This window comes from Staurois parvus, unplaced genomic scaffold (assembly GCF_062004578.1).
Source record: "Staurois parvus isolate SC_StPar_1 unplaced genomic scaffold, SC_StPar_1.0 ptg003773l, whole genome shotgun sequence".
Taxonomy (NCBI): Eukaryota; Metazoa; Chordata; class Amphibia; order Anura; family Ranidae; genus Staurois; species Staurois parvus.
The window spans coordinates 1-25739 of record NW_028321569.1 but is presented as its reverse complement, the minus strand read 5'-3'; the positions used below and the strand labels follow the sequence as shown (position 1 = coordinate 25739).

The 25739-nt window shown below is 47.9% G+C and overlaps 1 protein-coding gene and 1 long non-coding RNA gene across 2 annotated transcripts; one reads left to right on the top strand and one right to left on the bottom strand.

The window, feature by feature from the left end:
* LOC149427426 (uncharacterized) lies at positions 1–1598 on the top strand. The gene is made up of 2 exons (XR_016311286.1): positions 1–75; positions 156–1598. It is a non-coding gene; the product is annotated as an uncharacterized LOC149427426 (long non-coding RNA).
* A 6392-nt stretch (positions 1599–7990) lies between these two features.
* Positions 7991–25400, bottom strand: LOC149427425 (hepatocyte growth factor-like protein; the record flags this gene model as incomplete). The annotated part of the gene is given in 13 exon segments (XM_089668052.1): positions 7991–8208; positions 16174–16316; positions 18817–18855; positions 18858–18922; positions 21743–21889; positions 21971–22048; positions 22150–22264; positions 23021–23053; positions 23141–23265; positions 23431–23530; positions 23794–23869; positions 23871–23925; positions 25232–25400. Coding segments are annotated over 13 exon segments (1307 nt in total), but the record flags the coding sequence as incomplete, so codon positions are not given.
* Between the last annotated feature and the right edge of the window lie 339 nt (positions 25401–25739).

The window sequence follows — 25739 nt, the reverse complement described above, 5'->3', positions numbered from 1 at the left end:
GGAGGACCGGCGTGTCCCGAACACTCAGGGCCTGGAGTATTACAAAGCACTGAGAGCTCACGGTGTCACCGCACGGTCCGTTGCATTTTAGTTATTGTCGACAATTTTTACATTTTTGTCTATACCGGAATATCTCACTTGTCTTTTCCTTCCAGGTTACTTTGGTATCCCGGCAACAACCACGCCTTGGCCAAAGTGGACGCCGAATCTGATGGTTTTATGAACATTGCACTGTGGCTCCTCAAATACCTGGACCAATAGGACCCTGGCTTAAAGTACAGCTCCACAGAAAACTGATATTTCAATGCTCCATATATTGATTCCCCACTCTATATAATAAACTGTGAGAGTGACGCCTTCAAATTATCTCTGCCCCTCCTGTAAGGCCAGAAACTTACAGGAAAATCTCCCCATTGTGGGAGGGGCAGAGGCACAAATTACTACAGGAAATGTCCCCATTGTGGGAGGGGCAGAGGCACAAATTACTGCAGGAAATCTCAATATTGTGGGGGGGCAGAGACACAAAGTACTTTCGGGAATCTCCCCATTGTGGGAGGGGCAGACACTACTGCAGGAAATCTCACCAATGTGGGAGTAACAGAGACACAAATTACTACAGGAAACTTCCCCTTTGTGGGAGGGGCAGAGACACAAATTACTGCGGGAAATCTTACAATTGTGGGAGGGTCAAAGACAAATTACTGCAGGAAACGTCCCCATTGTGGGAGGGGCATAGACACAAAATACTTCGGAATTCTCACAATTGTGGGAGGGGCAGAGACACAAATGACCAGGGGGTGGGGAGAGACAACCGGGACTAACCTAGAGCTGAAATATCAGTTTTGAATGGAGCTGGCCTTTGAACAAACCATTCTACAAAGGGCTGTGAGCTCCCGCACTCAGGAGGCTGGGATCTGGCGGGTGAGGGTTTGTTTTATACTGGGGGGGCATTCCTAAGGATTTTCGGTTTCCCCGATTTGTATATTTGGGTGCCGGTTCGGCTAGTTTCCTGCTGCTTATTATAAGTTTTAATGCACTTCTGAGAATGTAAAGTACAGAACTTGTTTTGGGGTTCTTCTGGATCGATCGTTTGTCACGCCGAGTTGTGAGGAAAAATATGAATCCGAATTTACTCTGTACTGAGGCCGGATCTAAACTTTTAATAGGGAAAACCTTTTATAATGATCACTCCGCCCTCTGGATCCTCTGATGCACGGGTGTCAAACTAGCGGCCCTCCAGCTGTTGCCAAACTACAAGTCCCATGAGGCAGTGCAAGATTGGCAGTTAAAAGCAGGACTCTGAAAGGCAGAGGCATGATGGGACTTGTAGTTTCGCAACAGCTGGAGGGCCACCACTTTGACACCCCTGCGTGACGTATCCATTACTCACCTTCGACTTTCTCTGGGCTGGAATTGGCTCCTTGTTTGCACTGCCGTTCTTTTTAGGGAATGACATCCCCCAATCCTCCCCCCTAGTGGTACTGACGCATCGGAGGGTATTTTAGAGGTTACATTTTGGGGTCTTTTATAGGAATTACTAAAATTTGCATTTCTGTGCTTTTTTTTTGTTTCTAAAGCAATAAAATATTTGACATTTATCCTGAGGCTTCACTTATGTTTTTTTTTAGATTTAAAGCTGAAATTTAAAAATGATTGCAAAGGCAATAAAAAAAAAATCTCATGGTTTTACACAGAGCAGCCCTTATCTTGTCGGGTTCATATGTGAACAAGGCAGAGCTCTATCCTGTCCAAGTGGCTGTGCTGGATTTTGTTTCCCTGCAAAGCAGGGAATAAGAACCAGCACATCCCTCAGTGAAAGCCATCACCTAGTATACACAAAAACACTTGTTTTGTGTATCTCTAGCCTGGACATGTTTGCCGACCGCATAACCTAGTTATACGGCGGCAAAGTGGCTCCCCTGCTCCGGATCATGTATCTAGTACATTATTCAGCACTTATGGGTGGGGGGCGTACATGCACCGCCGCCGACCCGGCTCTGCTGTGATCAGACACAGCAGAAGCCGATCAGCAGGTGCCAGCCAATGGCTGACCGCTGATTGGCGAGAAGAAAGACAGAACAGAGCTCTGCATGTTTGAACGAGGCAGAGCTCTAGCCTGTCCAAGGGCCTGTGCTGGATTTTGTTTCCTTGCAAAGCAGGGAATAAGAACCAGCACATCCCTCTGTGAAAGCATCAGAATAAGAACCAGTACATCCCTCAGTGAAAGCATCACCTAGTATACACAAAAACACTTGTTTTGTGTATCTCTAGCCTGGACATGTTTGCCAACCGCATAACCTAGTTCTACGGCGGAAAAAGTGGCTCCCCTGCTCGGATAACGTACCTAGTACATGATCCAGCACTTCCAGGTAAGGGGCGTGTACGTACTGCCGACCCAGCTGTGCTGTGATTAGACACAGCAGGTGTCGGCCAATGGATGACCGCTGATTGGCAAGAAGTACATGATCCAGCACTTCCAGGTAGGGGGCGTGCACTTACTGCCGAACCAGCTGTGCTGTGATTAGACACAGCAGGTGCCGGCCAATGGACGACCGCTGATCAGTGAGGAGTACATGATCAAGCACTTCCAGGTAAGGGGCGTGTACGTACTGCCAACCCAGCTGTGCTGTGATTAGATACAGCAGGTGCCGGCCAATGGATGACCGCTGATCGGCGAGGAGGAAGACAGAACAAAGCTCTGCATATGTGAACAAGTCAGAGCTCTATCCTGTCCAAGGGGCTGTGCTGGATTTTGTTTCCCTGCAAGGCAGGGAATAAGAACCAGCACATCCCTCAGTGAAAGCATCACCTAGTATACACAAAAACACTTGTTAGGCACACAGTTAACCCTTTGATCACCCTAGCCAGTGTAATTCGTACAGTGACTGCATATTTATAGCGCAGAGAAAAAAAAATACAGTGGTGATTGCATACCACCAAAAGATGGCTCTGTTTGTGGGGGCTTGTGTACAGTGTTGCATGACTGCGCAATTGTCAGTTAAAGAAACGCAGTGCCAAAAAGCAAGAAAATGGCCTGGTCATGAAGGAGGGTAAATCTTCCGGAGGTCAAGTTGGTTATAGAGGACAGAGGCTCTGGCTCTGTCTGACTTGCTGCAGTTTCTAATGCACATTGTGAGAAGCTCCCAGTGTGCAGTGAAATCAGAGTAATGCAGCCATGCATGGAGCGAAGTCCAATTAATTTTCTTTAGAAAATCGGAAATTTTGTGCGTTTTGTAATCCGATGGCGCCATTGATTTAGAAATTCAACCAACCAAGCCTTCAATTTCACCTCCTGTTGCTGCAGAAAAGAATTTTTGTAGTCAAGAATTTTCTTTTCTTTCCAGGTCTCAGCTCATGCTCATTTATTTTTTTTCGTCATTTATATTTCTCACACGATTCTCCCATCGTTGATTCAAAATTCGTTCAGTTTTCAAAAAAATTTCTAACATGCCCGATCACTCAAATTCAATGGTCAGACGAAAATCTGTTTCTGTGACCCACTAATGGTGCGAAATTCAAGCGAAACGTCTTATAAAGGATTTCCAAAAGGAAATTATTTTGGAATTCGACCCGTGTACGACTGGCTTAAGCCATTTCAGTCCAGGAGAGGAGCGGGTACACCTGTGCAAGACTGGAGGGGAGGAGCCGGTACACCTGTACAAGACTGGAGGGGAGGAGCCGGTACACCTGTGCAAGACTGAGGGGGAGGAGCCGGTACACCCGTGCGAGACTGAAGGGGAGGAGCCGGTACACTTGTGCGAGACTGGGGGGGAGGAACCGGTACACTTGTGCGAGAATGAAGAGGAGAAACCGTACACCTGTGCGAGACTGAGGGGGAGGAGCCGGTACACTTGTTCGAGACTGAGGGGGAGGAGCCGGTATACCTGTGCGAGACTGAGGGGGAGGAGCCGGTATACCTGTGCGAGACTGAGGGGGAGGAGCCGGTACACTTGTTCGAGACTGAGGGGGAGGAGCCGGTATACCTGTGCGAGACTGAGGGGGAGGAGCCGGTACACCCGTGCGAGACTGAGGGGGAGGAGTCGGTACACCCGTACGAGACTGAAGGGGAGGAGCCGGTACACCCGTACGAGACTGAAGAGGAGGAGCTGGTACACCTGTGTAAGACTGAAGAGGGAAAGCCAGGGGAAGGATTTAAGGGAAAAAAAATTAGGGCCCTTTGATTCTTCTTGTACAGAATTGTATTGTAAATGTAATGTCTGCCTTCATTTTGTACAGCGCTGCGCACACTGTTGGCGCTATAGAAATCCTGTATAATAATAATGGGACAGACGTGTTAGGTTCATTAGGAGTTAAGTGCAGGGGGCCCATTATGTCTGCCAAGAGCCACAGCTGTGTAGTATCATAAAACCTCACAACAGCTGAGTCATTAAAATTCTAGGAATAGCTGGAACTTCCAATGAAAAGAGGCCACAATCATTTCTAAAACCTTAATGTGCAGAATATGTGAAGTTTATCCCCTGCCAGCCATGGGGGGGGGGGGGTCTGTTCTGTAAAGCTGCCACAATGGAGTGAAGTGGCCCCGGACCCCAGTACCAAGTGGCACATGTAGGCGGTCAATGAGAAATGTATCATTGGTCTTTTGCTTTTGGATTTATTGCAATTTTAGGAATTTGCAGGGAAAAAAAAAAACATTTTAACAGTGCAGCTTGCCAATTCTTAGATACGGTGGCTGCATTAGTTTTCTCCTTTAGGCTACCTTTCCTTTTATTTCATCTGGTAATCCAGCCTGCAAGTCAGTTGTTTTTCAAAATCTCAAACTCTCCAGCAGAGTGTGTGGGCTTACATGGATGAAACAAACCATTTAACACTTGGCAGGGGTGGTTAAAATGATCAGCTTTTATTTTTGTATAACCTTTATCCCAAAAGGGAAAAAAAAAAAAACTGTTCCTGTAACGGAGTATAAAGTGTGAGCTGGAGTTTGGCTTCAATGTGTTAGTGTATCTAAATCCGCTAGCACAATTAAAGGACAAGTTCATCTTTGGAACATGTTCCATTAGTTTTTAGGGTGGAACATGTAACATGTTCCCATAGCTGCAGCCCCTCCCTCCCTATGACAGTATGAGGAGACTTCTCCCCATACTATGTCAGATTTGAAACCGGCGTGGCCATGCAGGGCTCCGCCCACACAACCGCGTCATTCATTCACGGACTTCCGTCAACAAATGAACTGCAAGTCACGGCAGCCTAAAGCCGGCCATACACGGGTTGAATTCCGAAATAATTCTTTTGAAAATCTTTTCTAAGAATTTTCATTTGAATTTCGCACCATTAGTGGGTCACAGCAATATTTTATTTTTTTTGCAACAGGCACATTGTAATATTTATCACGTCTGAATTTCAAAAGTCAATTTTGAGAGATGAGTTCAGCAATCGTCTCAAATTATTTTAGGGGGGTTGGGAAATATGAGGCTGCGTGAGAAAGAAGAGAAGGTCATCCACAGAACCAGGAGATTGTGTAGCGACGGTCGGCCGTAATCTCGCATTGGAAGGGTGCTAAGGGGGGGGACGAAGAGGGCAACCCCGCAAAGTGCCATTGGTAACTGTGAAAGGGTCGGAGAAAACACTTAAAGCGGAACTTGACTCCGTCTATCAACATGGGACTATTTTTTAATCTTTATGCTGCTGACATCAGTAAAATGGATAGGAAAATATCAGATTGACTTGTTTTATACATTTCCTCAGTTACGTCCTGGTTTCTTGCCTAGGCACATTACATACATCCCAGGAGTCTTCAGGAGAAGAGGGAGGTTTCTCAGCCCTGCCAATGCCTGACCCAAGGGCAGATGGATTCCAGGAAGTAAAGGCTACATGAATCATCTGCCCTTACTCAAGATGGCCACAGCAACAAATGCTAGGGGGGTGTTTTTCTCTCTAGTCAGACCCCCCCTCTGGGGGGCTTCTACATCTGAGATTACCCCTTTGGTCAAACCCCCCTACAGCTGAGATTACCCCTCTGGTCAGACCCCATCTCATTCTACATCTGAGATTACCCCACTCTGGTCAGACCCCCCCCCCCCCCTTCTACATCTGAGATTACCCCTCTCCGGTCAGGACCCCCCCCTTCTACATCTGAGATTACTCCCCTCCGGTCAGGACTCCCACCCTTCTACATCTGAGATTACTCCCCTCCGGTCAGGACTCCCACCCTTCTACATCTGAGATTACCCCTCTCTGGTCAGACACACCCCTTGCCCTTCTCTTCACGTTTGTGGGGATGCCTAAAGTGGAACTCCGCTGTCTCAATCGACATTGACTATTTTTAATCCTTACGTTGCTAGCATTAGTAAATAGATAGGAAAGTATATCCTAATATCTCATGTTAAACTTTTTTTTTTTTATAACATTTCTTCAGTCACTTCCTGGTTTCTAGCCTAGGTCAAAATGATGTTATACATCCCAGGAGTTTTTAGGAGGGGCTCTCTCAGCTAAGCACACCCTCCTGCCTGCATGCCTAAGCTAAGGGCAGATAGGTTCCAAAAAGTACATGGATGGATGGGGGAGTTTGCTTTGAATATTAAAAATGAATTAAATTGCGTTTTCAGTCTGTGATGCTCAGATGCAGTATAGTTCTGCTCTTTGAGGAGGGGGCGTGTCTGTGATGATGGGTGTGGCCGTTACTCAGCTCTGCCAGAACAGAACACTGGAGAGAGAAGGACTGGGAGCAGCATTTTCCCTATGATAAAAAAATTTATATTCCAGACAGTCTCATAGATCCTACCAACACTAGCTGCGCTCTGATTGATGAGGGGCGGGTCTGTGATAATGGGTGTGGCCATTACTCAGCTCTGCTAGCAGAGAAAACTAGAGGGAGAAGGGCAGAAAGCAGCATTTTTCCTGAAAAGTTAATATTCCAGACAGTCATAGAACCTGCCAACACTCGAGCTCTGATTCAGGAGGGGCGTATCTGTGATAATGGGTGTGGCCATTACTCAGCTCTGCTATCAGAGAGCACTAGAGGGAGAAGGGCAGAAAGCAGCATTGTTCCTGTAAAGTTAATATTCCAGACAGTCACATAGAACCTGCCAACACTTGCTGCGCTCTGATTGATGAGGGGCGGGTCTGTGATAATGGGTGTGGCCATTACCCAGCTCTGCTATCAGAGAGCACTAGAGGGAGAAGAGAAGGAAGCAGAATTTTTCCTGTAATAAAAAAAGTTAGTCTGAACACTCACATTGAACCTGCTGACACTCACTGCGCTCGGATTGGGCCTCACAGGGGAGGGTCTGTGATGATGGGTGTGGCCATTACTCAGCTCTGCTAGCAGAGAGCACTAGAGGGAGAAGGGACGGAAGCAGCATTTTTCCTGTAATAAACAGGGTATTATTCCGGACACTCACATTTAACCTGCTGACACTCGCTGCGCTCTGATTGGACCTCATCACTTCTGTCAACACCCACATCTGCCTTAACTTTGAGAGAGGCGCTAATCCTTTTCATAATGTTCTCTGTCAGACTGATGAGTTTTAGGTCTGCTGCCATGAATTGCCCGTTACCCCATCTAATGCCTTTTTGGCATCTGATGATCGGAAGAGACAAGGGTCACATGTCCTCCTAACATGAACATACAGAAATGCCATAAATGGTACAAGAAGGCAGCGGATTACACTTAAAGAATTTTTCTTTATTGGAAATACAAAAAAAAAAAAAAAAAAAAAAGATACAACTTATATTAAGAATATCTGGCACTGGGATTGTACGTCATCACTGTGCGGAGGAGAGAAAATCTGCTAAAAAACATGTATAGAACATACAACCGTGGAAAATCGGAAACAGCAAAGTATAAAAAGGGAACATCACATCTAAACATGATATTCAGGCCAATATCAGAAAATATCCCTCCATGTTCCCAGGAGCACAGACAGTTCTGCTTTCTTACAACCTCATTATTTACAAACCAATCAGATTGCAGAATAAAAACAAAATCCTCTCATACAATTTTAGACACTCTCATCAGCCATCTACGCCCCCATCCCCCCCCCCCCCCCCCCAAAGTCTATTCACAGTAGATTACATGCAATGTGGCCATTACATCATCTTCATCACTTTATTGATCCAATCCACGTACACAGAGACACGTGTGAAGACACCCGGAACATTTTTCTTTCCGCAGCCACGAGCCGGGACAATCACCCCCTCCAGCACCCAGCAGTCATGGGTCAGACAGGCCAGTGGACCTCCATAATCACCCTGAAAGAAGCAGAAGGATGATGACGACATTTTGGAATCCCCTCTTGTCGCTCCCTACACCTATTACAAGGTGATCCCACCACAAGATCCTTTTTCTCCATTTTCTTTTTCATCCATTGAGGAACACAGGAAGTCTCGAAGCTTCAAGACATTAAAGAAAAGAAAAAAAAAAATGCAACACCACAAACCGATGCCAACGGGCCAAAGAGGACAAAAACCAGAGACTTCCTGCAGCTCAGTTTGTGGGGTTGCTGTTTTTTAAAGGTCTTGAAGCTTCAAGACTCTCTTTTTTCTTTTTCACCCATTGAGGAACACAGGAAAAGGATTTTATGGTGGGTACAAAAACTGCAACCAGATGGCCAAAGATGACAGAAAAACTGGAGATTTCCTGCAGCTCAAATAGCCACCTTCATTTAGTTTCCTGAAAGCTCCCGTGTTCCTCAATGGATGAAAAAGAAAATAGAGAAATGGATTTTATGGTGGGTACAAAGACCCTATTTTTTTTTTTCATCCATTGAGGAACATGGTAAGTCATGAAGTGTCAAGACATTAAAAAACCAGCAACAGTGCAAACAGATGCTAACTGGCCAAAGATGACAGAAACTGGAGACTTCCTGCAGCTCAAATAGCCACCTGCATTTAGTTTCCTGAAAGCTCCTCAGAGGTGGAGACCTGATATTCTTTCAAGCTCTCTATGGGTGTGAGGAATCCCCATAGTGACTCCTATTTCTTAGAATCCATCAAGGGACACAGAAGTCTTTAACCTTCAGGTTATATTTCCATCTACAGGAGGATTGGACCTGTGTCCCTCAATGGACTCCGAGAAAAAAAGGAATTTATGGTGGGTACAAAGATCCTGAGTCCATTGAGAGAAACATGTCCAATCCTCCCGTAGATAGAAATACAGTCAGGTCCATAAATATTGGGACATCGACACAATTCTAACATTTTTGGCTCTATACACCACCACAATGGATTTGAAATGAAACAAACAAGATGTGCTTTAACTGCAGACTGTCAGCTTTAATTTGAGGGTATTTACATCCAAATCAGGTGAACGGTGTAGGAATTACAACAGTTTGCATATGTGCCTCCCACTTGTTAAGGGGCCAAAAGTAATGGGACAGAATAATAATCATAAATCAAACTTTCACTTTTTAATACTTGGTTGCAAATCCTTTGCAGTCAATTACAGCCTGAAGTCTGGAACGCATAGACATCACCAGACGTTGGGTTTCATCCCTGGTGATGCTCTGCCAGGCCTCTACTGCAACTGTCTTCAGTTCCTGCTTGTTCTTGGGGCATTTTCCCTTCAGTTTTGTCTTCAGCAAGTGAAATGCTCAATCGGATTCAGGTCAGGTGATTGACTTGGCCATTGCAGAACATTCCACTTCTTTCCCTTAAAAAACTCTTTGGTTGCTTTTGCAGTCTGCTTTGGGTCATTGTCCATCTGCACTGTGAAGCATCCAATGAGTTGTGAAGCATTTGGCTGAATATGAGCAGATAATATTGCCTGAAACACTTCAGAATTCATCCGGCTGCTTCTGTCAGCAGTCACATCATCAATAAATACAAGAGAAGCAGTTCCATTGGCAGCCATACATGCCCACGCCATGACACTACCACCACCATGATCACTGATGAGGTGGTATGCTTAGGATCATGAGCAGTTCCTTCTCCATACTCTTCTCTTCCCATCACTCTGGTACAAGTTGATGTCGGTCTCATCTGTCCATAGGATGTTGTTCCAGAACTGTGAAGGCTTTTTTACATGTCGTTTGGCAAACTCTAATCTGGCCTTCCTGTTTTTGAGGCTCACCAATGGTTTCCATCTTGTGGTGAACCCTCTGTATTCACTCTGGTGAAGTCTTCTCTTGATTGGTGACTTTGACACACATACACCTACCTCCTGGAGAGTGTTCTTGATCTGGCCAACTGTTGTGAAGGGTGTTATCTTCACCAGGGAAAGAATTCTTCGGTCATCCACCACAGTTATTTTCCGTGGTCTTCCGGGGTCTTTTGGTGTTGCTGAGCTCACCGGCGCGTTCCTTCTTTTTAAGAATGTTCCAAACAGTTGTTTTGGCCACGCCTAATGTTTTTGCTATCTCTCTGATGGGTTTGTTTTGTTTTTTCAGCCTAATAATGGCTTCATTGATAGTGACAGCTCTTTGGATCTCATCTTGAGAGTTGACAGCAACAGATTCCAAATGCAAATAGCACACTTGAAATTAACTCTGGACCTTTTATCTGCTCATTGTAATTGGGATAATGAGGGAATAACACACACTCGGCCATGGAACAGCTGAGAAGCCAATTGTCCCATTACTTTTGGTCCCTTAACAAGTGGGAGGCACATATGCAAACTGTTGTAATTCCTACACTGTTCACCTGATTTGGATGTAAATACCCTCAAATTAAAGCTGACAGTCTGCAGTTAAAGCACATCATGTTCGTTTCATTTCCAATCCATTGTGGTGGTGTATAGAGCCAAAAGTGTTAGAATTGTGTCAATGTCCCAATATTTATGGACCTGACTGTATAACCTGAAGGTTAAAGACTTAAAGTTCCCTCAATGAACTCTAAGAAATAGGAGTCTTTATGACGATTCCTCACACAGAGCTTAAAGGAATAACAGGGCTCCACCCCTGAGGAACTTTCAGGAAACTAAATGCAGATCATAATTACACTACATCATACCCAGTTTGCAGCATCTGCCTTCTACTAGACACAAAGCCAAAAAACTCTACAGCCCTAACCGAAATGCAGGATGTAGACAAAGAATAGTTCTCCTGGTGCCCAGAGTTCCACTATGGGGGGGTGGAGTTACTAAGACTGGAGCAACCAGAATCTGGTGCAACTGTGCTCAGTAGCCAATCATCTTCTAATCTCTCAGCTTGTTAAATTAAGTATAGACAATAAAACCTGGAAACTGATTGGTTTCTTTGTAGAGCTGCACCAGATTCTTCACTCTCCACCTTTAGAAAATCAACCCCCGATGTCTCCCAGTGACCACTAAGAGAAACCGTCCAGCCTGAACCAAGACGTGATTGGCCGGAGTTTCTGCTTTGTATACTCATTGGACAAGACTTGTCAGGACAGAAATCGAAAAGCTCCCATTTCTGATGATGGAGGCCCCAGGGTCGTCATCTTCATCCTGGCTGCTCAGTCTAGGGACTGTTTGCAGTTAGGGACCTTAGATTGTACACTCCTCAGGGGCGGGGACTGATGTGAATGTACAATATATATGTAAAGCGCTGCGTAAATTGATGGCGATATATAAGTACCTGAAATAAATAATAAATAAATGTGCGCACCTGGCCTGAGGTCTATGGACTGTATGCATGTATGGGCAGCACAGTGGCTAAATGGTTAGCACTTCCTCCTGGCAGTACTCGGGTTGTCGGTTCAAATCCCAACCACGGCACCACCTACTTGGAGTTTGCATGTTCTCCCTGTGCCTGTGTAGGGTTTTTTCGGGTACTCCAGTTTCCTCCCACACTCCAAAGACATGCTGGTAGGTTAATTGGCTCCTGTCTAAATTGTCCCTAGTATGTGTATGTATGAATGTAAGATAGGGACCTTAGATTGTACACCCCTTGAGGGTTAGGGACCTTAGATTGTACGCCCCTTGAGGGTTAGGGACCTTAGATTGTACGCCCCTTGAGGGTTAGGGACCTTAGATTGTACGCCCCTTGAGGGTTAGGGACTGATGTGAATGTACAATATATATGTAAAGTGCTGCGTAAATTGACGGCGCTATATAAGTACCTGAAATAAATAAATGTGCATAGCTGATGTGAGGATATTTCACTGGCTGCATGCTTGTTCCAGATCGCAGACTATTTAATGAAGCCAGGAATCAGGATGATAGCCTGGAACTTCCACCTTCAAAAAGGGGGCACTCTATGTCTGGAGTAAAAGAAATTTAATCTCCAAACACGGAAAGGTTTCTTCACAGTGAGAGCTGTGAGAATGTGGAATAGATTCCCTCCAGAGTTGGTTGTGGCCAGCTCAGTGGATTGCTGTGTTCTCCCATGGTAACACAGATTCCCCACACACCTTGCCCTGACCTGTATCCCTTCACCTCCCCTGACCCAACTGTCACCGCACCCACCCCAACATGCCTCCTGCACTCCTCCTCCTCATTTTCCTCTCCACCATCCCAAAAATCGCCTCCCTCTACCCGCCTACCCCCCCAAAACAGCTCTACATTGCCCCTTCACTACTCCCCTCTCCCCACTACGGCACTCACCACCTCCTCCTGCTACTCCACTCCCCCGTCGACCCACGTGCCACCACTATCAGACCCACACGCTCCTACACTTCCCATTCCCATGCCACCTTCCTCACCCTTCTCCTTCTCCTATCTGCTGGGGACATCTCCCCGAACCCTGGCCCCTCGCCACCTCACCCCTCCTCTAGGGACCCCCCTGCTCCCGCCAGCTGCCGTAACCCCCTCAACCTCATATCTGTGCCCCTTCTCCCCGCATCCATCCCCCCTCTCTCGGTTGCACTCCTGAACGCCCGCTCGGTCTGCAACAAACTTACTGCCATCCATGACCTCTTTATCTCCCGCTCCCTTAACCTCCTAGCCATCACCGAAACCTGGGTACAGGCCACTGACTCCACCTCCCCTGCGGCACTCTCCTATGGAGGTCTCGTCTGGTCCCATTCACCAAGACTGAGCGGTCACAAAGGTGGTGGGGTCGGCCTGCTCCTATCACCGCTGAGCACCTTCCAGGTCCTCCCTAATCCTCCCTCCCTAACTTTCTCCTCCTTCGAGGCTCACTGCATCCGGCTCTTCTCACCCACCCCCCTAAGGATCGCAGTGATCTACAGGCCTCCCGGATCCATACCCCGCTTCCTGGATGACTTCGCTGCCTGGCTTCCCTTCTTCCTCTCCTCTGAGCTACCAACCATCATCCTCGGGGACTTCAATATCCCCATCAATGACAACAGCCCGGCTACTTCCCAATTCCTCCACCTAACCTCCTCCTTCGCGCTCACACAGCACACTCAATCCTCCACCCACATCATTGGGAACACCCTGGACCTCGTCTTCTCCCACCTCTGTACCCTCAACCAGTTCTCTAACACCCCCTTCCCTCTCTCCGACCACCACCTCCTCACGTTCTCCATCTCCCCTTCCCCTAACTCCCCCCCCCCAGAGCGCCAAACCATCACCAGCCGCAACCTTCGCAACCTGAACCCGGCCCCCCTCCACTCAGCTGCCGACCGCCTACACGACAGAATCCTTCCACTGTCTTGTCCTGACCTAGCCACTAACACGTACAACGACTCACTATCAGCTACCCTAGACTCTCTGGCACCCCTAACCACACGCTACATCAAACCCAGACCGCTCCAACCATGGCAGAACGACCACACTAAATGCCTCAAACGTCGCAGTCGTGCGCTGGAGAGACTATGGCGCAAAACCAGGTCCCCCCGTTCATTCTCCCTCTACAAATCTGCCTTCCTCACTTACACCTCCTCCCTCCACGCCGCCAAGCAGGCTTACTTCGTAAACCTGATTAACACCCTCTCCTCCTGCCCTCGCCGACTCTTCTCCACCTTCAACTCCCTGCTCTCTCCCCCCCCTCCTCCACTCAGTACCTCACTCACCGCCCACGAGATTGCCACTCATTTCCACAATAAAATTGATGCTATCCGTCAGGACATAGTCAACTCGCAATCTACCTCCCCACCTAGCCTCCCCCCCCCTATCTCCCCCTCATCTCTTCCCTCCTCTGACCTCGCAACCGCACTGCCCCCCTCCACACCCAAGACCCCGCTTACCGTAACCCCACCAGCTCTGCACTCCTTCAGCCCCGCTACCACTGAGGAAGTCACCAGGGTCTTCTCTGAAGCCCGCCTCACTACCTGCCCCCTAGACCCTATCCCCTCTCGACTCCTCCAGTCACCCCCCTCTTCCCTCATCTGCTCCCTCACCCACATCTTCAATCTCTCCCTCTCTACCGGCGTATTCCCCTCCCCCCTAAAGCATGCGCACATCACCCCCATACTCAAAAAGCCCTCCCTGGACCCCTCTGACCCAAACAACCTCAGACCCATCTCCCTGCTGCCACTCACTTCCAAACTCCTGGAGCGCTTAGTCTACAACCGCCTAAGCGCCCACCTAACTGACAACAACCTCCTTGATCCACTACAGTCCGGCTTCCGTCCCCTACACTCCACCGAAACCGCCCTCCTCAAAATCACCAACGACCTACTTACCGCCAAAGCCAAAGGCGACTACTCTGTCCTCCTCCTCCTGGACCTCTCCGCGGCCTTCGACACAGTTGACCACCCCCTCCTCCTTAATAAACTATTCTCCCTTGGCGTCAGAGACACCGCTCTCTCCTGGTTCTCCTCTTACCTATCCCGACGCTCCTTCAGCGTTTCCTACAATGGTGCCACCTCCCCTTCCCTCCCCCTCTCTGTTGGGGTCCCCCAGGGCTCTGTCCTTGGACCCCTTCTCTTCTCCATCTACACCTCCTCCCTTGGCAAACTCATACACTCCCACGGCTTCAACTACCATCTCTATGCTGATGACACTCAAATTTACCTCTCCACCCCTCACCTCACCTCCACTTTCTCCGCCCGCATCACTCACCTCCTAAACGACATCTCTGACTGGATGTCGCTCCATTTCCTCAAACTCAACCTCTCCAAAACCGAGCTTCTCGTCTTCCCTCCTGCCCGCGCCCCCCCCCCATCCTATCCATCACTACTAACATCACCACCATCAATCCCGCCCCGCAAGCCAAAGTCCTTGGGGTCATTCTGGACTCTAACCTCTCCTTCCAACCTCATGTCAAATCACTGACAAACACATGCAGGCTCCACCTCCGCAATATCGCCAAAATACGCACCTTCCTTACCCCAGACACCGCTAAACTACTTGTGCACTCCCTGATTATCTCACGCCTTGACTACTGCAACTCCCTCCTCACCGGCCTACCCCAGTGCAAACTCTCCCCGCTTCAGACCATCCTGAACTCAGCTGCCAGACTCATCCACCTCACCAGCCGCTCCACCTCTGCCACCCCCCTCTGCCTCTCCCTCCACTGGCTCCCTATCGCCCAACGCATCAAATTCAAACTACTCACTCTGACCTACAAAGCCATTCACAACACTGCCCCTAACTACCTCACCGACCTGATTCCCAAGTACCACCCTACCCGTACCCTTCGCTCTTCACAGGACCTCCTTCTATCTTGCTCCCTGGTCTCCTCCTCACACGCACGTCTGCAAGACTTCTCCAGGTCCTCCCCCATCCTCTGGAACTCACTACCCCAATCCATCAGACTGTCACCTTCCCTCCTCACCTTCAGGCGCTCCCTGAAAACCCACCTCTTCAGGGAAGCCTACCCCACCCTCACCTAACTGCTGCTCTCCTTCATTCCTCCTACCACTCCATCCCCCACAGCCACTTCCTCCTGTACCACTACCCCCTCCCTCCCAGATTGTAAGCTCGAAAGAGTAGGGCCCTCTTACCCCTCGTGTGCTGTTCGTAGCTGCTGTAATGTTTCATGTATTGTCCCCCCCTCTATTGTACAGCGCTGAGCAAACCCTTTGGCGCTATATAAACTCAATGTAATGTAATGTAATTGCTGTAGGAAAGTCCTGGATTCTTTCTTGGATACACAGAATATAACTGGATATAACATTTATAGGGAAAGTTGATCCAGGGAATATCCGATTGCCTCTCGGGGGATCAGGAAGGAATTTTTCCCCTGCAGGAACAAACTGGATCATGCTTTGCTGGGGTTTTTTTTGCCTTCCTCTGGATCAACTGTGGGTGTAGGATTAGAACTTTTTTTTTTTTTTTTTCTATGGTTGAACTGGATGAACTTTTGTCTTTTTTTCAGCCAGACTAACTATGTAAAAGCTAATCAGCCATTGCAGCTCCCATTCTGACAGATCCCCTTTAATTCCATATCTCTGGTGCCTAGAACTGACCTCACAGGCTCCAAGCTCAATGGGCACCGGCCTGGTGCAGATCTCACTTTCCTGCGCACGGATCTTGGTGCTCCCCTTGTTGCATTCCTCGTTACTGATTATGTTGAAGTGGGCCACCTTGAGGACATCCTCGTGCCCGGTACCTGGAGAAGACACAACGTATGAGAAAAGAACGGTGTTCTACATCCCGATAGGCAGGGGCGGACTGACCGTTTGGAAACTCGGGCACTGCCCGAGGGCCCGAGGTCAGTAGAGGGCCCCATGAGATGCCCCTGGTACCTTTTTCATAGGCTTTTTTGAGTTTGGGCAAGGACACAGGGGCCCCATGATCCCCTATTGCCCGGGGGCCCCATGAATTGTCAGTCTGCCCCTGATGATAGGCCTCTCACTGGGACTGCCAGAGCCAGGAGGTGGAGAGCTCCCACTATGCCAGCCCTCCACCTCAACTACAGCATAGCTTGAGCAATAACACGCCCCCTAGGAACAGAAAGTCCTCTCTCTGCTCTCCCCTCCTGTTTAGAACTTGATCACCCACAGTGCTTCTAGCCCGTCTGATGCTAAGGGAAGAACAGCAAAAATGGACATCAAGAGACTCGGGTTTTTATACTAGCTGCATTTAAAAATACAGTAAAGCTGAAATTTAAATCTGGTCATATTTTGCCTTTCCTGGCTCCTCCCTCATTCTTCATCAACCTGCGAATGACATTTTACTCGGATTTCATTACGCGCCTTATTGGTTGGTGCTGGAGGGGCTGGCAGGTTCCTGAAATTATCACAGCACCCTTCCTTCGCACTGATCTCAAGAGACATGATGCAACAGTGGGATGGCTCTTGGGTGGAGTTATGCAAATATTAACCACTTGTCTACCGGGCACTTTTACCCTCTTCCTGCCCAGGCAAAATTTCAGCTTTAAGCGTTGTCGCACTTTGAATGACAGTTGCGCGGTCACGCAACACTGTACCCATATGAAAGTTTTATAATTTCTTTGAGACAGTTAGAGCTTTCTTTTGGCAGTATTTAATCACCACTGGGCTTTTTATTTTTTGCTAAACAAACCAAAAACAACTGAAATAAAAAAAAAAAAAAAAAAAAAGTTTTTTCTGGTTTAAAATTTTGTAAAAGGAGTAAACTTTTCTCCTTCACTGATGTGCACTAATGAGGCTGCAGTAATGGGCACTGATAGGTGGCACTGATGGGCATTGCCAGGCATCACGTGAGCATTGACAGGTATCACTGATGGGCACTGAAAGGCAGCACTCATATGGCATTAATAGGTGGCACTGATTGGAACTGGTAGGTGGCACTGATGAGGAGGCACTGGTAGGTGGCACTGATGGGCATTGACAGGCATCATTGGTGGGCACTGAAAGACAGTACTTATCTATGGCACTGATAGGCAGCACTGACTGGAACTGTTAGGTGGCATTGATTGGCAGCACCGAAAGGCAGCTCAGATGGGCACCGATATGTGGCATTGATGTGCACTGACAGGTGGCATTGATGGGGCTACACTGGTCATCAGTGCCCTGATGATCAGTGTATATGTCCCCTCTGAGGAATGCTGATTACCGGCTCTCCTCTGTCAGCGTGACAGCTCGTGAGGAGAAAAAAGTACACCAGTGCAAGACTGGAGGGGAAGAGCCGGTACACCAGTGCAAGACTGGAGGGGAAGAGCCGGTACACCAGTGCAAGACTGGAGGGGAAGAGCCGGTACACCAGTGCAAGACTGGAGGGGAAGAGCCGGTACACCAGTGCAAGACTGGAGGGGAGGAGCCTATACACCAGTGCAAGACTGGAGGGAGGAGCCTATACACCAGTGCAAGACTGGAGGGGAAGAGCCGGTACACCTGTGCAAGACTGGAGGGGAGGAGCCGGTACACCTGTGCAAGACTGGAGGGGAGGAGCCGGTACACCTGTGCAAGACTGGAGGGGAGGAGCCGGTACACCTGTGCAAGACTGGAGGGGAGGAGCCGGTACACCTGTGCAAGACTGGAGGGGAGGAGCGGTACACCTGTGCAAGACTGGAGGGGAGGAGCCGGTACACCTGTGCAAGACTGGAGGGGAGGAGCCGGTACACCTGTGCAAGACTGAAGGGGAGGAGCCGGTACACCTGTGCAAGACTGAAGGGGAGGAGCCGGTACGCCAGTGCAAGACTGAAGGGGAGGAGCCGGTACGCCAGTGCAAGACTGAAGGGGAGGAGCCGGTACACCTGTGCAAGACTGAAGGGGAGGAGCCGGTACGCCAGTGCAAGACTGAAGGGGAGGAGCCGGTACGCCAGTGCAAGACTGAAGGGGAGGAGCCGGTACGCCTGTGCAAGACTGAAGGGGAGGAGCCGGTACGCCTGTGCAAGACTGAAGGGGAGGAGCCGGTACGCCTGTGCAAGACTGAAGGGGAGGAGCCGGTACGCCTGTGCAAGACTGGAGGGGAGGAGCCGGTACACTTGTGCAAGACTGGAGGGGAGGCCAGGAGTCAGATTTAACATTTTGGAGTATAAAACTGCATTATTTTTCCTTTTTAATGAACATTTGCTCAGAGTTCAGCATTACACAGATTCACCAATGTATAGGAAACTGTGCGATGAAAGCTAAAGCGCCCCAAACCCCAGGGAGAAATGTGTGCAATGACAGGACAATGTGGCTCACCTTGCGTGTCCCCCCAGCCTGCGATCTCACACTTGGTTCTGGAGGCACAATATATCGCTCTGGAGGGAGACAGATCAGAGCGACCAGGGAGTTCAGGGTGACCGGTCTAGAGAGAGACAGGGGAGATCAGATTAGACAGACTGCAGACTCAGTACACAGTGACAGCAGAGCGGTGCAATCAATTATCGTCTCTGTGATTTCAGCGTGGATTAATCTTTGGCTGCGCTACTCATTGGGTCGCTACCTGGACCAAGTAAGCAGCCAATGGAATTGCTGGGCTGTAGGTTTGTTCTCGGTCAGGGAAACATTGTAAAGCTAGGGATCGGGGCAACAATTACAACTCCCCATGTTCTTACTCTGATGAGTTTCCTTTAAGATGCTAATTAGAAAAAAAAAAGTGTATAATAAAAGTGCAATATATTTCTCACCCATCCCCCCTACCTGGGGGATGACTGGTCTTCCTGCCCCAAGCTGCTCAGCATTCGAATCAAGGAGGGCGGACTGCCCACCCAAATCGCCCCATGCTGTGACTCCGCAGTAAAAGGAGCCCCACAGAGAGGAACATTGTTAGTTATTCTCCCTCAGACAATTGCTACAAATTAGTTCAGCTGGTGGAATTCTCAGCACATGAAGTTTCAGACCCAATCAAAGTGATTGAGTTCTCATTGCCTCAAGGTGGAAACCAAATCTTAAAGCACATAAAGGTTTCTGAAGACCAAAATTATGCTAGAAAACATAGTAAAAAAGGAGCCTGAATGAATGAACAGACATGCTTCAGTTTCCAAATCCTGGCTTTTGAAAGGTCCCAGGGCTGTCACATTCAACCTTCAACAACTACGGTAATTTAACTATTTAATGTACATAGAATATTTTTTGTTTCTGTTTATTACATCACACACGTTAACCTGAAACCCCAACCTAACTAGGAACACCAACACAATGCTCAATGCAACTACAAATCTCAACACCTAATCTAACTTGGAACCCCAACCCAACTTGGAATTCAACATGCAAGCTAGCTAGAAAGCCCAACCCAACTCAACTAGAAACCCAAGCCCAACAGTTACACCACTGGTTGGGGTTTCCAGTTAGGTTATTTTGGTTTTCTGCTGCCTAGGAAACACTAAAATCGGGCACGCCCCCCCTCCCCCATTTAAAATTGTAGCCAACGGAGCGAAGAGTGTATTGGAACATAAGACATATATAGATAGATAGATACCCAAATACCACCCTACCCGTAATCTTTGCTCCTCAGAAGACCTCCTACTTTCTAGCTCCCTGGTCTCCTCCTCCCATGCCCGACTGCAGGACTTCCCCAGGACTTCCCCCATCCTCTGGAACTCACTACCCCAATCCATCAGACTGTCACCTACCCTCCTCACCTTTAGGCGCACCCTGAAAACCCATCTCTTCAGGAAAGCCTACCCCACCCTCACCTAACAGTCAATCTCCTCCACTCCTCTTACCACTCCATCCCCCACAGCCACTTCCTCCTGTACCACTATCCCCTCCCTCCTAGATTGTAAGCAGAGCCCTCGAACCCCTCGTGTTCTGTTTTGTTACTGTATTGTCACATGTTCTGTCCCCCACTATAATGTACAGCGCTGAGCAAACCTTTTAGCGCTATATAAATACTGTATCATAATAATAATAAATATTATATACAAACACAGCACTACATCCATCATCAGGGGGGAGATCAATCAATGAGGATCTGATAGATTATACTTTGGCAGGAAAATGCCCCACCTACCTGCTCAGCTCACTGTCCACCCTGGCTGACAATCTTTCATAAATCATCCCAGCCCGTGCTCCCCATCCCAAAACACATACCTATTGTGTGCCCACAAAGATAGGACTGGCGGGCCACCTGCAACCTACCAGATCCCATGCACATCCTGTGATGGCCACCAGTACCCTCCTGTCTGGAATGTCCTTCCTGCGCTCGATTCGTCACCTGAGCTGTGGCTCAGTCACCAGCCTCATAGATATCACCGCGTGCTGGGGTGAGGGGGGCACCACTCCCTGAAAAGTGCTGCCCTAGGCAAATGCCCTGTTTGCCTTGCAGTAAATACGCTCCTGACCCCAACCTATCACAACGTAACTAGGAGCCCCAACCCAACTAGGAACTCCATCCAATATTCAGCCTTACTAGAAACTCCAACCGAACACTCAACCTAACTAGGAGCCCCGAAACAACCCAACTAGGAACCCCAACCCACACTCAACTAGGAATCCAAACCCAACACTCAACCTAACTAGGAATACCAACCCAACTACAAGCCGCAACCCAACACTTAAAAAAAAAAAACAAAAAACACACAGACACACAACAACTTAACACCAACCCAACATTCAGCCCAACTAGAAACCCCAACCCTCAACCTAATTAGGAACCCCAATTTAATACTCAAATCAAATAGGAACTCCAACCCAACACAACTAGGAACCCAAAGCCAAAACACTCAACCCCCATCCGATACTCAACCTAACTAGAAACCCCAACCCAAAACACTCAACATAACTAAGAACCCCCCACCCAACTACAAACCCCAACTGAATATTCAAGCCAAGTAGGATCCCAAACCCAATGAAAACAGGAACCCAAAGCCAGCAATCATCCCAAGAACCCCAACCCAACATACTGAAGAACCCAAAGCTAACACTCAACCTAACCAGGAAACCCACCCCAGTACTCAATTCAAATACAAATTCCAACCCAACACTCCAATTATGAACCCCAACCCAACACTCAGCCTAACTATGAATCCCAAAGTCATAATCTGTTGGCGCTATATAAATCATGTATAATAATAATCTGAGCACCAACTTTTACGTTCGTGCTAAAAATGGATCTGCATTGGAGTCAACATACTCCAAGTAACCAGCGCATGAATAAAAATAGCACTAAAACTACTTTTCTCACCTCTCCAGTTTCAACATCACCAGGCTGGAGTCGGAGGGCCCACACATGATCTTACTGATTGGTACAGACTGTTTTTTTGGGTCATCGGGTTTTGGGTTGATATAGAGCGTTCCCACCATGGCGTGATATCCAGAAAGATCAGCGTCACTGCAGAAGAGAGATGGCTGAGCACTGGACAGTATGGTACTTAGAATACACTTCTGTTATACTTATCCTGCAACTTCTTACCACGAAGAAAAACACTGCCGAGTGCTGATCACCCAGTCTTCCTTCACCAAGGACCCCCCACAGAAATGGATATCTTGTCTGGATGGAGTAAAAAAATAAATAAATAAATAAAATCATAAAGTGCCAATTTCAGCAACTATGAACTGGATTCCGGGTGGCTGCTTTCAATCTCAGCTCACCTGTTACGCAGGCTCACAGTCCACGGCGAGTTGCCTGGTGTACCACCAACTATCCGGGCTTTCTTGGGGGGAGAGTTTTCGACTCTTTTGCCACATGAGTCAAAGGCTATATTCTCTGCAGGGACACAAAGACCACCCCATCAATCACACACAATCTGCTTGTCCATTTTATCCAATCAAAGAATAATCTATATCATCCAAACAGTCCAAATCTCAATGGATAATAGTTATGGTGGAGCAGGATCAGATGAAGATTGGCGCAATGGTTGTAGCAGATTCAGGTTGGGGTTAGGGCTTCAATCAAGGCAACTCTCAGGATGGACCTCCTGGTGAAAACCTTTCATAATTGAGGATGCTGACGTGTAGGAGGGCCGAATGTAAAACATGTCTGGAGACCAGTTAAGAGTTTTTTCCTTTTATTTGCTCAAATATCTGTAAAACATACCAACGTGTTTCAGGGTCAAGACCCCTTTCTTCAGGTATGCAGTTAGCATACTATAAATACACACAAACACACACACACACACACACTTTGCCAGTTGTAGGACTGATCCTAAATCTGACAAACCCTGAATAAAAGGTGCATTTTATAACCCCATGTTGGAAATATCTGGAGATTTGAGCAAAAAAAAAAACAAAAAAAGTTAAATGTCTATAAATTGCAACTGTAAACTGTACACCACGATCTTAAGGTCAATGTCTGGCCAATAGGGGGAATTGGCTTGGATGTCCTCATTGCACAGACTGGAGGAGGGAATTCTTTTTGGTGACAATCTACTGTACTCATTTTCAGTATAATACATACAAGGTGGTTTTCCTGCCTCTATTAGGAAGAATTTCCAAGCCTATTGAGCACATTGGAAGGTCTTACCTGCTTCTTTTAGATTGATTGCAGGCCCCTCATCTGCCAGAGAAAAAAAATCAGACAATTACTATACGAATTGTCAGAGGCTAATGTTACCAACATGGCCACCCTGTGCGTGACTCTTACCGCAAGGTTTGATGGCGCAGTAATCAAAGGGTGTTTTGGGGTCCTTGGTGTAACACCATGGGCCATGACTGTCACCATCTGGATTCCGACAGTAGTTTTCCTGTAGAGTCTCTCCAAAGCTGAACCTGGATGCAGTAAACAAAGTCTCAGAGTTCATCATATCAGATTTTACAAATCCATTATCTACATTAGAATCTGCATGTTATTAATCATGTTCCAAGGTGCTTCCAATATTCACACTCTGTAAATGTCTAGGCAAGGGATAGAAAGTCAGCAAATGGTGGACATACTGAATGTCATTGGCTTTCTCAATCCAGTTGCGGCACGGAAGCCCCTTCCTGGTCCTGCTGGCAGTTCCATCGTAGGTCTCCCCGTTCCCATGATAGCAGCCTGTGTATAGAGATTAAATAACTCATTGAGGAGGAAAGATCTGCAACCATCAGATACAACTTGATGTTCAGACTGATCACAGCTCACGGTATGACAGAGAAGTTTCGTATTGTTAGACACTCAGCCCTGAAAACATCCTGGTCTAGATGTTTATATGATAAGGCAGATTACCAATTTTCTTTTTTTTCCTCTAAATCTAAACCAGGAGAACCTGGGAGACCCAACCAACAATTCGAATTGTCTAATCCCCCCCAAGCTCTCACCGGTGTCTGTGACATCATCAGGGCAACGTTTGATCTGGTAGCAGTAAGCGACTCTTATGTTGGGGTTGGTGGTGAAAACACCATGGAGCTTCTGAACCATCAGGATTACGGCAGTAGTTCTCCTCCAGGCCTCTGCAAACAAGGAAGAGAAATGTATATCCAAGCAGAACATGTAAGAAATGGGCAACCCCAAAGACTATCACAATTGTATGGCCTTCTAAATCCATAGAAGGGCTCATCTTTGGTGCAGTGCTCCGTACGTGACCTGGTCTGGTGCAGTGCTCCGTACGTGACCTGGTCTGGTGCAGTGCTCCGTACCTGACCTGGTCCGGTACAATTCTCAGTATGTGAAGTAATCCAGTAAAATACTCAGTATTTGACCTGGTCCTCTGCGGCAATCTAGTACCTGACCTGGTCCTCTGCGGCAATCTAGTACCTGACCTGGTCCTCTGCGGCAATCTAGTACCTGACCTGGTCCTCTGCGGCAATCTAGTACCTGACCTGGTCCTCTGCGGCAATCTAGTACCTGACCTGGTCCTCTGCGGCAATCTAGTACCTGACCTGGTCCTCTGCGGCAATCTAGTACCTGACCTGGTCCTCTGCGGCAATCTAGTACCTGACCTGGTCCTCTGCGGCAATCTAGTACCTGACCTGGTCCTCTGCGGCAATCTAGTACCTGACCTGGTCCTCTGCGGCAATCTAGTACCTGACCTGGTCCTCTGCGGCAATCTAGTACCTGACCTGGTCCTCTGCGGCAATCTAGTACGTGACCTGGTCCGGTACAATTCTCAGTATGTGAAGTAATCCAGTAAAATACTCAGTATTTGACCTGGTCCTCTACGGCAATCCAGTGCATGACCTGGTCCTCTACGGCAATCCAGTGCATGACCTGGTCCTCTACGGCAATCCAGTGCATGACCTGGTCCTCTACGGCAATCCAGTGCATGACCTGGTCCTCTACGGCAATCCAGTGCATGACCTGGTCCTCTACGGCAATCCAGTGCATGACCTGGTCCTCTACGGCAATCCAGTGCATGACCTGGTCCTCTACGGCAATCCAGTGCATGACCTGGTCCTCTACGGCAATCCAGTGCATGACCTGGTCCTCTACGGCAATCCAGTGCATGACCTGGTCCTCTACGGCAATCCAGTGCATGACCTGGTCCTCTACGGCAATCCAGTGCATGACCTGGTCCTCTACGGCAATCCAGTGCATGACCTGGTCCTCTACGGCAATCCAGTGCATGACCTGGTCCTCTATGGCAATCCAGTGCATGACCTGGTCCGGTACAATTCTCAGTATGTGAAGTATTCCAGTAAAATACTCAGTATTTGATCTGGTCAAGTACAGTGCTCCATACGTGACCTGGACTGGTCCACCCATCAAGGGATGTATAGTACATCGGAACGTTTGTACTTGTATACGGTAGATACTCACTTGCAGGGGTATTTCTCCGGGTTGAAGCGGTGCTTGTGTGGGGTTTGGGAGTCCCAGTTCTGGCAGGGGATTCCAGAGGTCGTGGTGGAGGCCTTTCCCCGATAGCCCTCTCCTCTTCCCATGAAACAATTGCTGACTATTGTTAAATTCTGTTGCCGCTGCTTCTCTACTTAACGCAAGAGACAGGAGAGAAAAGACAAGACGACATCAACGTCTAAATTCATCGCTCTCCAACCTCTGATATAAAAATGTTCAAACAAGACACAAACAATTTTAAAGTAACAACTTATCTGTAGAAGAGACCAAAAATGTTCTAACATGAGACAGTTAGGTGATCAAACGTATAGAGCTGCCAAATTCCATCATTTGATGGGAATAGCACACAGGGCAACCTAGGAACACTAAAAACCAGAAGCTGAAAAGGAAGGAATCCCCCCCCCCCTTCCCCGCGAGTTTTAATTTTTCCAGAAAATTTTTGATATGTAGTTTAACTTCTAGGAATGATTGG